Here is a 13,551-nt window from a genome sequence, read left to right on the forward strand (position 1 = left end):
TATTTGGTATAATTTCACAAATTACTCTAGAGAGCTTGAAGCACAAACATATTCATATGCAAAGACTGAGTGTTCTGAATTCTCAGCAGCTCTGGAGGATGTTTCCTGGGATCTGCAACACCCCACCCCCCTGCCCCCGCCTCACTTCAGTGGTCTGGCTAGCCATGCCTCTGGGCCCTGCCTACCTCTCCGTTCCTTGGTCACTGGCCAGACTCAGGGTCTTACCATTTCTCACATTTCTTGCCAGGACTGTGACTGCAATGGCCTTCTACCCGACTGCCTGCCTCCAAGTCATGTTCCAGAACAATCCTTCTAGGATACCTATTTGGTCCTGTCATTCACTCCTCTGCTTATATTTTTTCCAGGGCTTCCCACATCCCTAGCCCAAAGCCCAAGTTTCTGGGCCAAGCAAGCAAGGCCCTGCGAGTGGCTCAGCTTCTCCTGCCTCTTCCCCATACTGGCTCCCCTCCTGCAGCCTGGCTCTCAAGCCTGATGCTTTTGCACATGCTGTTGTTTCTTTCCACTGCCCAACCCCAACCTCAAGGTCCCTGGTGAGCTATCCATCTCTCCTGGACCGCCGCAGTCTCCTGGACACACCTCTGCCTACCACTGCCGTTGTCCCTTGTATCATAGCATTTACCTGCCTGTCCTCCCACCCAGCTCTGCGATCCTTTCGGCAGAGGCAGTTCTGTTACTCTCTGCATGCCTGGCGTGTGAATCCAATAACTGTTTCTGGGATGAATGAATGTGTGAGTGAGAGACCAGTTGGGTGAGTGAATGGGACCCTGAGCACAGGCTCAGCTAGGGAGGGAGCCCATGGGTTGCTGGGCCTGCTCTGCCAAGATCATCTGGAGCTGCCCCCGAGACTGGACAGAGCTACCCAGGAAACAGCTCCCTGGAAGCCAAACCAGAGGCAGCAAGGCAGTGTGGCATATACACGCTTCCCACTTCCTTCAGTGGCGCATGCCAGCGAGTGATGAGAACCTGGGCAAGCTGGTGCCCATTAAACTGCTTCCAGCCGAGCATGTCTGCACCTGCCCAGGGAGGTGTCGCTGATGCTGATCAGGGAGTGAGTGAATCACAAGCGCGGTAGCTTCTGCTAGGGCGTCCCCCCCTCTTTCCTATGGCAAGTACTTCACAGGGGCTGGGGAAGCATAAGCACAGATGTTCCCTGTATCTGTATAAACAGGTACAACCTTGCATGAAATTGTTTCTTAATACTGATCTGTGCGTGGAATCAGTTTGTGTTGCAGGGAAATGAAGCGTCACACGACTGTAATCAAAATGAATTTCGTCATCTCAACTTTTTTTTTTTTTTTTTTTTACATGATAGCAAGACAGTGTCTGTCAGACAAAGGAACTGGCTTGGAACTGAAAATAGGTAATGATAGCAGCAGTGATTTTTAATTGGCCAGAAGAGACAGCAAAGATCTGGAAGATGAGGCACAGGCTGAGGCTCAGAGGAGGTGTGAGGGAGCACTGCAGACAGCAGAGGGGGCACTGGCGCTCCAGGCAGGGACGAAGCCCAGGCTCCAGGATTAGGCTGGAAAATGAAACCGCCCACTGCCACGGGATGTAGGAACCTTGGTTTTATTTCTGCAATTCTTGGCTCATACAATTCAATTAAAAATATCCCCATCCGCCAGAGAGTTATTTTTGTTAGGCAGAACTCATAACATGCCCAACAAAGGTCAAGGCTTTTTGGAAAAGTGCAGTGTGGCTCAGAAAATAGAGCAGAGGGAAGCTGACGCAAGAGGACCTGCCAGTGTTCCTGGTGACGACATGAGGACAAAGATAATCTCGCCTGGGAGGGCCTCAGAAGGGATGGCTGCCGGTCACACCTTGAGGACCCAGGAACCAAAAGAACTATGTTTAAACTACCCAAAGAATGAATCTGAAGTTATTGCGGATGCCTGGGGTGATTCTCCCTCTGCTGGGTCTAGCAGCATCGCTGCTTGCCAGGGGTCCTCAAGCTTGAGAACCGAACCAACCGGCAGGCTTGTTAACCCACCAATGCCCCCAGAGTTCGGAATCAGTGGGTCTGAGGTGGAGCCTGAGAATTGGTATCACTAACAGCTTTCCAGGTGACGCTGCTGCTACCATCCTGGGGACCACACTTTGAGAACCACTGCTCTACAGAATTAAGAGTCAGCAGAATGAGAAGTCAGGCCTTCGGTGTCAGACACCCTCAGGGTTGAATCTTGTTTCCATCACTGAGCTTTTCAGTTCAGGTCACCCAGACTCTCCATGCCTCAGTTTTTCTACCTGTAGTATAGACCTGACACCTGTACCATCTAGTGGGCAGGTGGCTCTGAGTTTTAAAAGAGACAATGTATGGAAAATGCCAGCCATGTAACAGAGCTTCATAGGTGATAGTTTTCATTGTGTACCTGGAGACCAAATCTAAGTTGACAAACAAAGTGAGTAAGTGAATTTGAAGTTCCTCCTAGTATAGGTAATAAGAGCCCTTCCTTCATCGACAGTGAACTCTGCCTGAAATTACAGCTCTAGACCTTCATCCACTGACTCTTTAAAATATCCGTCTATCAGGAAGAAAGGAAACTGGATCCAGCTCAGACCTCTTGAGATTTGTGATTCCATTTCTCAGTTCTGCTTTCTTCTCAGATAAGCAGAGCAAACAAAGGGGAATCAAAGGGTGGAATAGTACCTGATTTCATTCAATTTGCCACAGGCCAGGGGACTCGTCATTTCTTCTCTCTGGTCCTCACATTCTGCCTGGGTGAAATGAGAGGGGTGGACAAGCAGACCATGTAAGGGGTCTTCCAGCACCACATTTCACAACTGGGCTCTGACTACAGCTACAAGGCATCTGGACCACACTGGCCTTGAGATGAGGTACAGAGGTGGGATGGCATCGGGTTATGGGCTCAGGTTGTAGAACCATTCAGCCTGCCTTCAGATCTCAGCAATTGGTTAGTTCTGTGACTGTGTGTAAGCTACCTAAACTCTCTGTTCCTCAGTTCCTTCATGTGGCACAGATTGATAGCACTCACCTCATAGAGCTGTTGTGAAGATGGAATGAGATTATGCATGTATGGGTCTTGGCACAGTGCCTGCTGGCACACAGCGAATGCTTGATATATGTGAGCTGTCACTGTTATGTCTCACAGCCTGCTCACTCACAGCTGGCCCTCCTACAAACCCCAGAGGAGTGTAACTCCCAGGAAGCCCCTTCCCTAGTATCCTACTCCTTAGAAATCCCACTTCAAAGAGTGGCCAGTTGAAGCCACACCTGAGTATCACATAGGGATTGAGAGAGCCCCCCAGACCTAGGGCCTGAGTTATCAGAAAAGGCAGGGTAGTAGGTCTTTGTGTGAAAGCCCAATTTATATGCTAATATGACCAAGCCAAAGGGAGACTCAACTCTGGACTTGTTCACCCCACACTTAGGGTCCAAGGATTTCCACACATAGGAGTAAGCGGGTCTGAAACATGCATGACTCTTTATTGTTAAGGAAAATCTCTTGTCTGTTGGTGTGTGTGTGTACATGTGTGATGGTGAGGGGGTGGTCAGGGGAAAGGGCACTGGAGAGGCAAGGGGTCAAGGACATAAACTGAAAAATTTCACGTTTAGAAGAGACCCCCCATTCCCAGAGCTGGAACAAATAATCCTAAAATTTGTATGGAGTCAGAGAAGACTCTGAATAGCCAAAGGGACCTTGAAAAAGAAAACCAAAGCTGAAGGTATCACAATGACAGATTTCAAGCTCTATTACAAAGCTGTAATCATCAAGACAGTACTGTACTGGCACAAATACAGACACATAGATCACTGGAACAGAAGAGAGAACCCAGAAATGGACCCTCAACTCTATGGCCAACTAATCTCTGACAAAGCAGAAAAGAATATCCAATTCAACGAACGCTGTTGGGAAAATTGGACAGCCACATGCAGAATAATGAAACTGGACCATTTTCTTGCACCACACACAAAAATAGACTCAAAATGGATGAAAGACCTAAAGGTGAGACAGGAATCCATCAAAATCCTAGAGAACACGAGCAGCAACCTCTGTGACCTGGGCTGCAGCAACTTCTTGCTAGACACATCTCCAAAGGCAAGGGAAACAAAGGCAAAAATGAACTATTGGGACTTCATCAAGATAAAAAGCTTTTGCACACTAAAGGAAACAGTTGATAAAACCAAAAGACAACCTACAGGATGGGAGAGGATATTTACAAATGACATATCAGATAAAGGGCTAGTATCCAAAATCTATAAAGCACTTCCCAGTCAAGGAATGGGAAGAAGACTGAGTAGACATTTCTCCATAGAAGACATACAAATGGCCAACAGACACATGAAAAAATGCTCAACATCACTGGGCACCAGGGAAATACAAATAAAAACCACAATGAGATACCACCTCATACCAGTCAGAATGGCTAAAATTAACAAGTCAGGAAACGACAGATATTGACAAGGATGCAGAGAAAGGGGCACGATTGTACTACTAGGTATTTTCTCCAAAGATACACTTCGGATCACTACTCTTGATCCGAAGGGGCATCTACACCCTAATATTTATAGCAGCAATGTCCACAATAGCCAAACTATGGAAAGAGCCCCGATGCCGTCAACAGAAGAATGGATAAAGAAGATGTAGTGTATGTATGTATATATATATATATATATAAAATAATGGAATATGACTCAACCATCAAAAATATGAAATCTTGCCATTTGCAATGACAAAGATGGAACTAGACAGTATTATGCTAAGCAAAATAAGTCAATCAGAGAAAGACAATTATCATATGATCTCACTCATATGTAAAATTTAAGAAACAAAACAGAGGAGCAGGGATACCTGGGTGGCTCAGAGGTTGAGCACCCGCCTTGGGCCCAGGGTGTGACCCCGGGGACCCAGGATCGAGTCCCTCATCGGGCTCCCTGCATGGAGCCTGCTTCTCCCTCTGCCTGTGTCTCTGCCTCTCTCTCTGTGTCTCTCATGAATAAATAAATAAAATATTTTTAAAAATTCTTAAAAAAAAACAAAACAAAACAGAGGAGCATAGGGGAAGGGAAGGAAAAATAAAACAAGATGAAATTAGAAGGGAGACAAACCATAAGAGACTCTTAATCATAGGAAACAAACAGGGTTGAGGAGGGCAGGGGGTGGGTAGGGGGGATGGGATAACTGGGTGATGGGCATTAAGGAGGTGCACGTGATGTGATGAGCACTGGGTGTTAAAAAGGCAACTGATGAATCACTGACTCTACCTCTGAAACTAAAATATACTATATGTTAATTAATTGAAATAAAATAAACTTTAATTTAAAAAAAAAGAGACCCCCTCCTTCTAACCTGTAGGGTGGTGGCAGTGTCAAATTTTCAAAGCAGTGGAAATAAGCCTATTTAAGTGGGAAATAAGCAGTCTATTCCTGCCTGCCCAGGCCTCTTTCCATCCTCCTCCAGACCTATAAGGGTCTGCGTGGGCCCCAGACTGCTCTCTCCCTCCCAGTGGAATTCCCCAGAAATACAGTAACATTTCTAAGGTTACACATGGCACAAAGGGCAGGATATTCTCAAATAATTTCTTCTAAGCCATGAAAGACTAGCGCCTCCCAGCCTGTTGAGTTGGACAGGCAATCTGTCTTCATTTCTGAATGTCCCCTAAGAAGAACAAATCTGTTACACTCCGGCCAACATATTTCTAAGGAAATGAAATAATGCAATCTGACTAAAATGTCAAACTCTTAATATTGAACAAAAAACCGAGTTGACACAGTGAGAGAAGGAACACCCAGGAAACTCTTCTGGCAACTCAACCCAAAAGCTGCCCTTCGCGCCCTTCCACGGAAATGACAGACACCGATGGCCTCCCCATCTATGTGATTCACATCAGAAAAGATCACCCAGGCCAGAAATGAGCCTGCCCACAGCCCACATGGAATGTTCCCCCATCCTCTGGCCTTCCAGGCTGCTGAAGCCAACATTTCAGAAGGGAAACAGAGCAAAGCCAAATTTCCTGGCTATGTGAAAGAGGGAGAAGCTTCCAGCACCAGAGCCTCCTAACCGTAGCTGGTGACTGGCTCCTCCTGCCAGGCCACCAGGGCCCTTCTCTCCTCAACACCACAGAGGACCTCCTCAGGGTGTAGGATGGTCCCCAAATGAGCTCGCCTCCCTTCCCCAGCAAGTTCTAGCATGTTCTTATTGTCTGGGGAGTAAACCTGATCTCAGACCAGAGCTGAGGCGCCTAAGGGATCCCCCACCAGGGCTGGGGCCGAGGCGGGGAGGCATCTACTGTCCTGTGCCTTCAAATGTGAAAGATAATAGCAGAAATAGCTAATATTTGTAAATAACTTACTAAAGTATCAGTCACTGATGTAAGCACTTGACGTGCATTTTAAAATTGTAATTTGTATGAGGTGGGTACTACTGTCCCCACTGGACAAGTAAGGAAGCAGGCTGGTTTCTCCTTTAAAAAACCAAACCTGGGATCCCTGGGTGGCACAGCGGTTTGGCGCCTGCCTTTGGCCCAGGGCGCAATCCTGGAGACCCGGGATCGAATCCCACATCGGGCTCCCGGTGCATGGAGCCTGCTTCTCCCTCTGCCTGTGTCTCTGCCTCTCTCTCTTTCTCTCTCTGTGACTATCATAAATAAATAAAAATTTTAAAAAAATTAAAAAAAATAAATAAATAAAAAATAAAAAACCAAACCTTTCCCAAGAAAACAGTGGAACGGACAGGGCCCTTTGAGTTCAGGATGCCGTCTATTATTATTTGATACACCCTAGTTAAATACATTCCTTCTTGGAATGCACCTTCTATGGAAACAGGGCACTAAGTGGACGAAGAGGTCAGCGTCTGAGAGCACCAGGGTCCAGATTTTAGGAGGCAGGGCCACGGCATTTGTGATGCTCAGATGCAGGCCAGCAGCTGAGGTGGATTCTGCTCAGCCCCTCTCTCTTCCATTTCTCCACAGGCCCCCAGGCTGGGAGGTAGTGGTGGGGGTCCCGCCCTGTCCCCTCCTAGAGGCTTCCACCCTCTCCCCCTCCTGCCTGGCTGCATCTTGGAGAGTACTGTGGCTGGGGCTGTCTCAGTCTCCAAGGGGATGGGTGATTTATATCCTTTTATTCAGCAAGCAGCTTTGTACAGAACGGACGCGACATGCTGAATGTCACCAGGCGGGGGCAGGGAAGCTGTGCAGAATCCCAATGAGGCCTTTCGGCCTGGCAAAATGGCACCAGTGACTTTGTTATTGTGTGTTTTCTCTCATGGGTGTAGGGAAGAGGCAGCAGATCCTGAGAGGTTGCAGGATAGCTGGCTTGTGTGGCAGGGAACCCCCCTTGCAAAAACCCCAGCATCTAGCTCCCGGGTGAGTGCCTGCCCCATCTTCTGCCTGCACCAGGCAAGCAGGAAAACAGACTTGGGTGCAGAGGGCTCCTTTCTGTGGAGCTGTTCCATGTAGAGGTGGGTGTGTCAGGGCCTCCGGGGCCCGGGGACTCATGGCTGCAGAATAAACCCAGAGGGACAGAGGCACCTGCTGGGGCAAACAGGCTCGACACGGCTCTCAACTCTCCTGACACAACAAGGCCTGCTGGAGGTTCCTTGGTCCCTTGTCTCCCTTCCCATGCTCCTCCTCTCATCTGTCCCATTGACACCTGGGTCTGTAAGCTCCCTCAGGCCACAGCGACACATGCCCCTCACTGCCCCCATCTCCCCTTCACACGGATGCCTGTAGGGGACACCTCAGCCCAGCTCAGCTCCATCCCCGGAGCAGGTACACAGCCCCACCCTCTCGCCTGGCAGGTGAGAAAACCGAGGCCCAGGCCCAGGGGAGGCCTCCCAGCACATGAGGAGCAGAGCCAGGGGTCAGAGCAGGCCCTCCTAGGCACAGCTCTTTGTTGCCGCCACGCTGCCACCTCATCCCTAGCCTGATCCCTGCCTCAGCTGCCACCCCAGTCCCCAGTCGGCACCCTCCTTGCGAGGGCAGCAGTGCTGGCCTGTCTCCAGCCTTCACACTCCCTCTCCCAGGAAGGATGCAATTAGTGTGTGTTATGCTGCTTGGAAAACCACGCGATCCCATCACTCCAGGTCACCATGGGCCTGGAGGGCTGGAATTTCAGGGCCAAGCCATGAGGGGACCAGGCAAGGCAGAAGAGATGTCAGTTGGGGCCTGTGAGCGAAGCAGGCACCTCTGCCCCCAGAGCAGAGAGACAGGGCTGGGTCCCCCAGGGGCGCAGGGAGCCAGGGAGAAGCCAGGGGTGCGGCACAGCACACCTGCTCACCCCCCTCTGCAACGGAGGAGGGGAACAGGGACAAAAGCAAATGGAAAGGCCAGAGCCATGAGCCAGATGGAGGGAAATCAGGTGAGGAAAAGACAGAGAAGACTTTCTATGTGTCTCCTCAGGGCATCCCCTCAGGGCACCCTACACACGGCAGGGGTAGGGGTGAGCTGAGGAGAAAGGGGAGCCTGGGGGAGGGAGAAGAAAAGACAGGGGAAGGAGGCCCATTTATCAGTTCACTTTCCTCTGCCAGCGAAGGCAGGCCCCTCATCCCACTCAGCATCTTCCACAGTCGTGGGGTGGAGGGTGGGGTCTGATTGGCCAAAGCTGCCAAAAGTCCAAGGGGGGCACTGGGTTCTGTCAACTAATAGGCATCTGGGCATTTCAAGGTCCCTCAGGGGCTCCCAAGCTCCTGCTTTTCAGACTGTCCTCAGACAGCTGCCAGTGAATTTAGGATGTGGCAAGGATTCCAGAGGGCCACTGGTCTACCCCTCATAATCCAGGGCATGGAAAGGCAGGCTCCCAGGAGCAGGGGCTCGTCCAGAGACAAGGCAGCTGATGGCTGCATCAAAGAAGCCAGGTGTCCGAGGTCCCACCCCAGGCACCCCGACAACCCTGCCAGTCAGGCTGCGCCACTTCATGCTGCCCAGCCGTTGGCCCACCGCCCCCATCCCTCAACCCCGCTCCGTCCCAGCACAGCAGGCCCTGGCTGCTCCAAGAGCTTCTCCCAGAACCTCTGAGAGACACTTCTGTTTCCTTCCCAAGGAGAACATGGGGAGAATGGCAGGGTGACCCTTCAAGAAGGAGGCCTGAGCCACGTCATGGAGCCTCACCCTCTCTTTGCCAGGGGAGAGGTGGCTCCAAGCCCCAAGGATGCCACCCTGGGCCTGACAGCTCGAAGGAGAGTGGTGAGCATGAACAGATTCTTACCTGCTCCACCTCAAGAGCGAACAAGAGCTGAGTGCCAGCAAAGGCAGGCCCCTCATCCCGTCCCCCATCTGTTGATCTTGGTGGTAAACTTATCTTGATGGAGTCACAGTATTTTATTGCTCTTAAGACTCAGTCTAACTCCTTTTTTTTCTGATTCACATTTGCTTCCACCAATATGAAACTGAGCCCATGTGGGGACAAGCCAGCCCATGGGGATGGTGCGGGGGTCCTAGGCAGGTGGCAGCTAGAGGGTGGGCTGAGGGCCTGTTTGCCCCACCAAGTTGGCCTCAGTGCACACCACAGTCCTCTCCTTTTCCAGGCCCATTCTTTTGCCCCAGAGGGGAGCCAGGAGGGAGGGCTTTTTGTTTCCTTTGACTATTTCTGTACACCCCTCACCACCGCCAGTGCCTTCCAAGGTATCCTGCCCAGAGCACGCGTGGTAAATGTCTGCAGGGCTTTGGAGGGGGAAACAGAGGCTGGTCAAGACACAATGATAGGCCAAGGCTTCAGGGCCCTCCCCTGTGTCCCATGGGGCCTGTGGAGGACGGGGGTGGGGAGGAGGAGAGGGGCACTCACTCCAGCACATCACGGTTGAATTGCTTCTTGCTGTTGCCCAGGAACTCCCCGATCATCTGACGGCTGAGGCCCTTGCGTTGGAGAAGGAAGTGGGCCACTCCAATGGGGGTGTCAGGGATGAAGCCTCGAGAAATCAGGAACTGGATGCCTTTGTCTGGGTTGCTAAGGGTGGGAGTGGAGGTGGGGAGAAGGAGTAGAGAGTGAGCTGAGGCTATCCATGACTCCTTCCAGCCCATGAAACCCATAAGAGTGCGCCTGGAGGTTTCTGGGAAGAATGCCTCTGAAATGCCAGGATTCCTTCCACTGCAGAGGGGCTCCTGATCCCAAGTGCTTCTTCCTGGAGCCTCATCCTCTTGGACACCCGACAACCCCAACACACACACAGGAGTGAAGATAGCATGGAGGAGGAAGAAGTTAGGGGATTGTGGCCAAACCAAGCGAATTCTAGAGCAGGTGGAGAGGTTTCCTTCTGTCTTCCCTGAGGGGCCTGACAGGAAGGCCCTTCCTCCCTGTCTGTATTCTGTTGTCTGTACACAGTGCCCACCCTGGAATCAGGAGGCAGGGTGAGGCTGGGGGACAGAGGTGAGCTCTCCTACTATACTGTCCATAGTGTGGGTGTGGGTGCTGTGTTCACAAGTGTGGTCTGCAAATCCATGCTGTACCCTGAACGGTGTCTTCCTGGTTCAGGAGAAGGTATGTACAAAAATAGAGGGTAATAAGCATTTAGAACATTCATAGCATTTTGACATTTTCAGGATAACCAAGCATGTGATTGTTTTTCTAGCAATTCATTTTTATTACATTTTACAAAACTATCAGCTCACAACTTACCAGGGTAAAAATTCTAACTGGTCCTTCGCCACAGATAGTTTGAGAACCACTGCCTTGAGGGATCCTGGTATCTGTGTGAGTGTGAGTGAGCATGCAGAAGGGGTGCTGCAGGTGTGTGGAGATGGGAGCTGGGCTCACCAGGGTGGCAGTCCGGCGCAGAAGAAAGAGCAGTGGACTAGGAGAGAGACAGACCTGCAACTCACCACCTATGTCACCATGTGCAACACACCTTACTTGTGGGAGCCTGCTTCTTTTCTGTAAAATGGCATAATAAGGCCATCTCTAGATATTAGGAAGTTTGCAGATGTTTTATGTACGGTGAGCCATGAATAGTAGCTATTCCCCACCCCACTGCACCCCTGCCCCGGAATATAAGCTTCTTGAGACCAGGGTCATCTTGTGGTCAATGCACCTGGCACTCAATAAATAACAGTTGAGTGAGTAAATGAACATACATGTGGGTGGGAGAGATGTTAGATCTCCTGGCTTAGAACTCTGAAAGAAGAGGCGAATGGAGGGTGGAGATGAGTGCCTCCCACACTTGCGATTTCCACGGGAGGGGCATGTGTATACTGCTTTCCCCCAGATCTCTACTTTCCAGCACAAGGACCACAAGAACTATTGTGGCTGGGGCTCTGGCTGCAGACTCTGATCTACAGCACTTGTTTGTTTCTCTGCTTCCATCTCCTGCTCCACCTCTGCTTCTTTGTCTCCCCTTTTATCCCTGCCCCTCTCCTGCCTTTTACCTGTATTCCTCATGCTAGGTCTCTTCTCTCTCTCCTACCCAGGCCCTCACTTGCCTTTCCTTATTTTCTCCTTGCTCTCATTCCTTGACATCATCCCCTGGAGATAATGGTGTTTCCCTAACTTCACACCCTACCTGAATGATTTCTGCTCAATACTCATACAACCTGTACTGTTACTTACTTAATATTGTATTTTCTTTTAAACTCTCCCTTTTTCAAGCCCTAGCTTCATCTTAAGCAGTAATAGAGGTGAAAGCATGGGCTTAATGTGTTGTTTTGTCCCGGATCCTGAAAATAAATTTGTAACAATTAAAAATAAAACGTGCAGCCCTACACAGTATCTCAAGGAGCAGGCGTGGCACAAATGCCATCTGGAAGGGCGCTGGGATGATGTGGGCAATTATCTGGCACCCTGCTCACCTGTAAACGCAGCACACGCACCCCCCCCTTCCCCGCTCCCGAGATCTTCCCAGGACTCTCTGGTGCTCCAGAACCAGTGCTCACTTACATGTTGAAAAGGTTGAGGCCGATGCGATAGAGCCGTTTGCGCAGGGTGTCGGTGGAGAGCGTGGGCGACTTGCAACTGGCGGGGTTCTCGCAGTGGTAGCGGGGCAGGCTCAGGATCATGGCCTGCAGAGCCTCCTTGGAGGCCGAGGCCGACACTTCCGAGCCCGACTTGGCCGACTTGGTGGATGTGCTGCTGCTGCTCAGCCGCTCCGAGTTGTCGCCGGCCTCGGCCTCAGTCCCCTTCCCCACCTCCCGGGTCTCCTCCTCCTGGGCCTCGGCCTCCGTCAAGGCAGCCTCCTGCACCGCAGCCTCCTGCACCGCAGCCTCCGCGGGTGGGTGCGCGCGCGGGCTCCCGCGGGCTCCGGCCTCTGCGCACGCGTTCTCGGCGGGCACGTCTCCCTGGTGGGCGCTGGCGGCCTCGGCAGAGGCCTCCTGCCCCGGGGCTTCGCCTTGCTCGGCTTTGCCGGCCGCAGGCTCCGCCGGGGCCGGGGCGGCCTGCGCGCCCCGACAGTTGGCCACCGACAGAGCCGTGGCGGAGGAGACAGAGATGTTCTGGTTGGCGATCTGCACGGTGACGTCCCGGAAGGCCATCATGAGGGTGCTGCTGTGGCCCGGCGGCAGGCCGGCGGGCTCGGCGGCCTCCTCCCCGGGCGCGGGGCGAGCACCGTCAAGCTCCCGCATCTCGGCCTCCAGGCCGGCCGGCGCCGCACCCGCGTGCAGGGCCTGGTGCAGCTGGTAAGCGCCGCTCTCCTGCAGGGAGCACATGGTCTTGAGGCTCCAGGTGCTGAGGGCATCGTCGATGGACTTGGCCAGGGACTGCACCTGCTCGGTGAAGGAGTCCTCCAGCTCGGTGAGCGTGCCCGCGAGGGTGGGCGGCAGCGAGGGCGAGCGCACGAGCGGCAGCCCCACGAGCCCGTAGCCCTCCATGAGCGCCTTCTCGGCCGCCAGGCTCTCGGCCGCGGGCGCGCGGACTTTGCGCAGGGAGATCCGCCGCGGCAGGCGGCTCTCCAGGAGCGAGTTGCGGATCTTCTCGAAGTTCTTGCTGAGCTGGTACTGGCGGAAGGCGGTTTGGATGGTGCAAGCGGCACGGCGGGACACGAGGTGGCCCCCGTACTTGTGTTCTAGCATTTCAATCTGCGACAAGAACAGGGGGGAGGAGAAACAGTAAGGACCCGGGGTCGCCGGCTAAGCTTTGGCTGGGGCGCAGGGATGCACACCCAGAAGGGTGGGGAGGGTGGGGGGGGTGTACGGTACGAGAGACCAAATCTGAAACTCCAGCATGTCACAGCCTGAGATACCAGATCCTTGCCGAGACTCCCAGAGGTGTAGGATGCAGGGACTGGCTTCCAGGGGGCGGCGATGTCCGCGGGGCAGGGGACATAGTATCGCTCTGGTAGTCAACTGCTGCTGCTGAGGTGGTAATTTTAAAACGTTCATATTGGAGGTCCGTATGCAAGTACTTATGGGTGAAATACACAGTATCTTGAATGTATATTAAAATACTCCACCAAAAAAAGCGGAACTGTTAGATGAAACAATATTAACAAAAATTGTTGGAACTGGGTGGTGGTTATATGGAAGTTTACTACACTATTCTTTCTACTTGTGTGTACATTTAAAATAACACATTAAAAAATAAAATAAAATAACACATTAAAAATGAAACAGAAATGCTAAAAAAAAAATTGTTGCTACTCCTGTTCACCT

At 51.8% G+C, this 13,551-nt stretch overlaps 1 protein-coding gene across 2 annotated transcripts in view; it reads right to left on the minus strand.

Moving 5' to 3' along the window:
• Positions 1 to 13,551, minus strand: part of IQSEC3 (IQ motif and Sec7 domain ArfGEF 3) — a 110,574-nt gene that overhangs the window by 29,388 nt on the left and 67,635 nt on the right. For both annotated transcript variants that reach the window (XM_055315346.1, XM_055315345.1), the window contains 2 exons: positions 11,846 to 12,978; positions 9,761 to 9,922 (listed from right to left, as the gene is read on the minus strand). In XM_055315346.1, the coding sequence (XP_055171321.1) occupies positions 9,761 to 9,922; positions 11,846 to 12,978 (1,295 nt within the window). The remainder of the gene's footprint in view (positions 1 to 9,760; positions 9,923 to 11,845; positions 12,979 to 13,551) is intronic.

Source organism: Nyctereutes procyonoides, unplaced genomic scaffold (genome assembly GCF_905146905.1).
Source record: "Nyctereutes procyonoides isolate TBG_1078 unplaced genomic scaffold, NYPRO_anot_genome, whole genome shotgun sequence".
NCBI classification, from domain to species: Eukaryota; Metazoa; Chordata; class Mammalia; order Carnivora; family Canidae; genus Nyctereutes; species Nyctereutes procyonoides.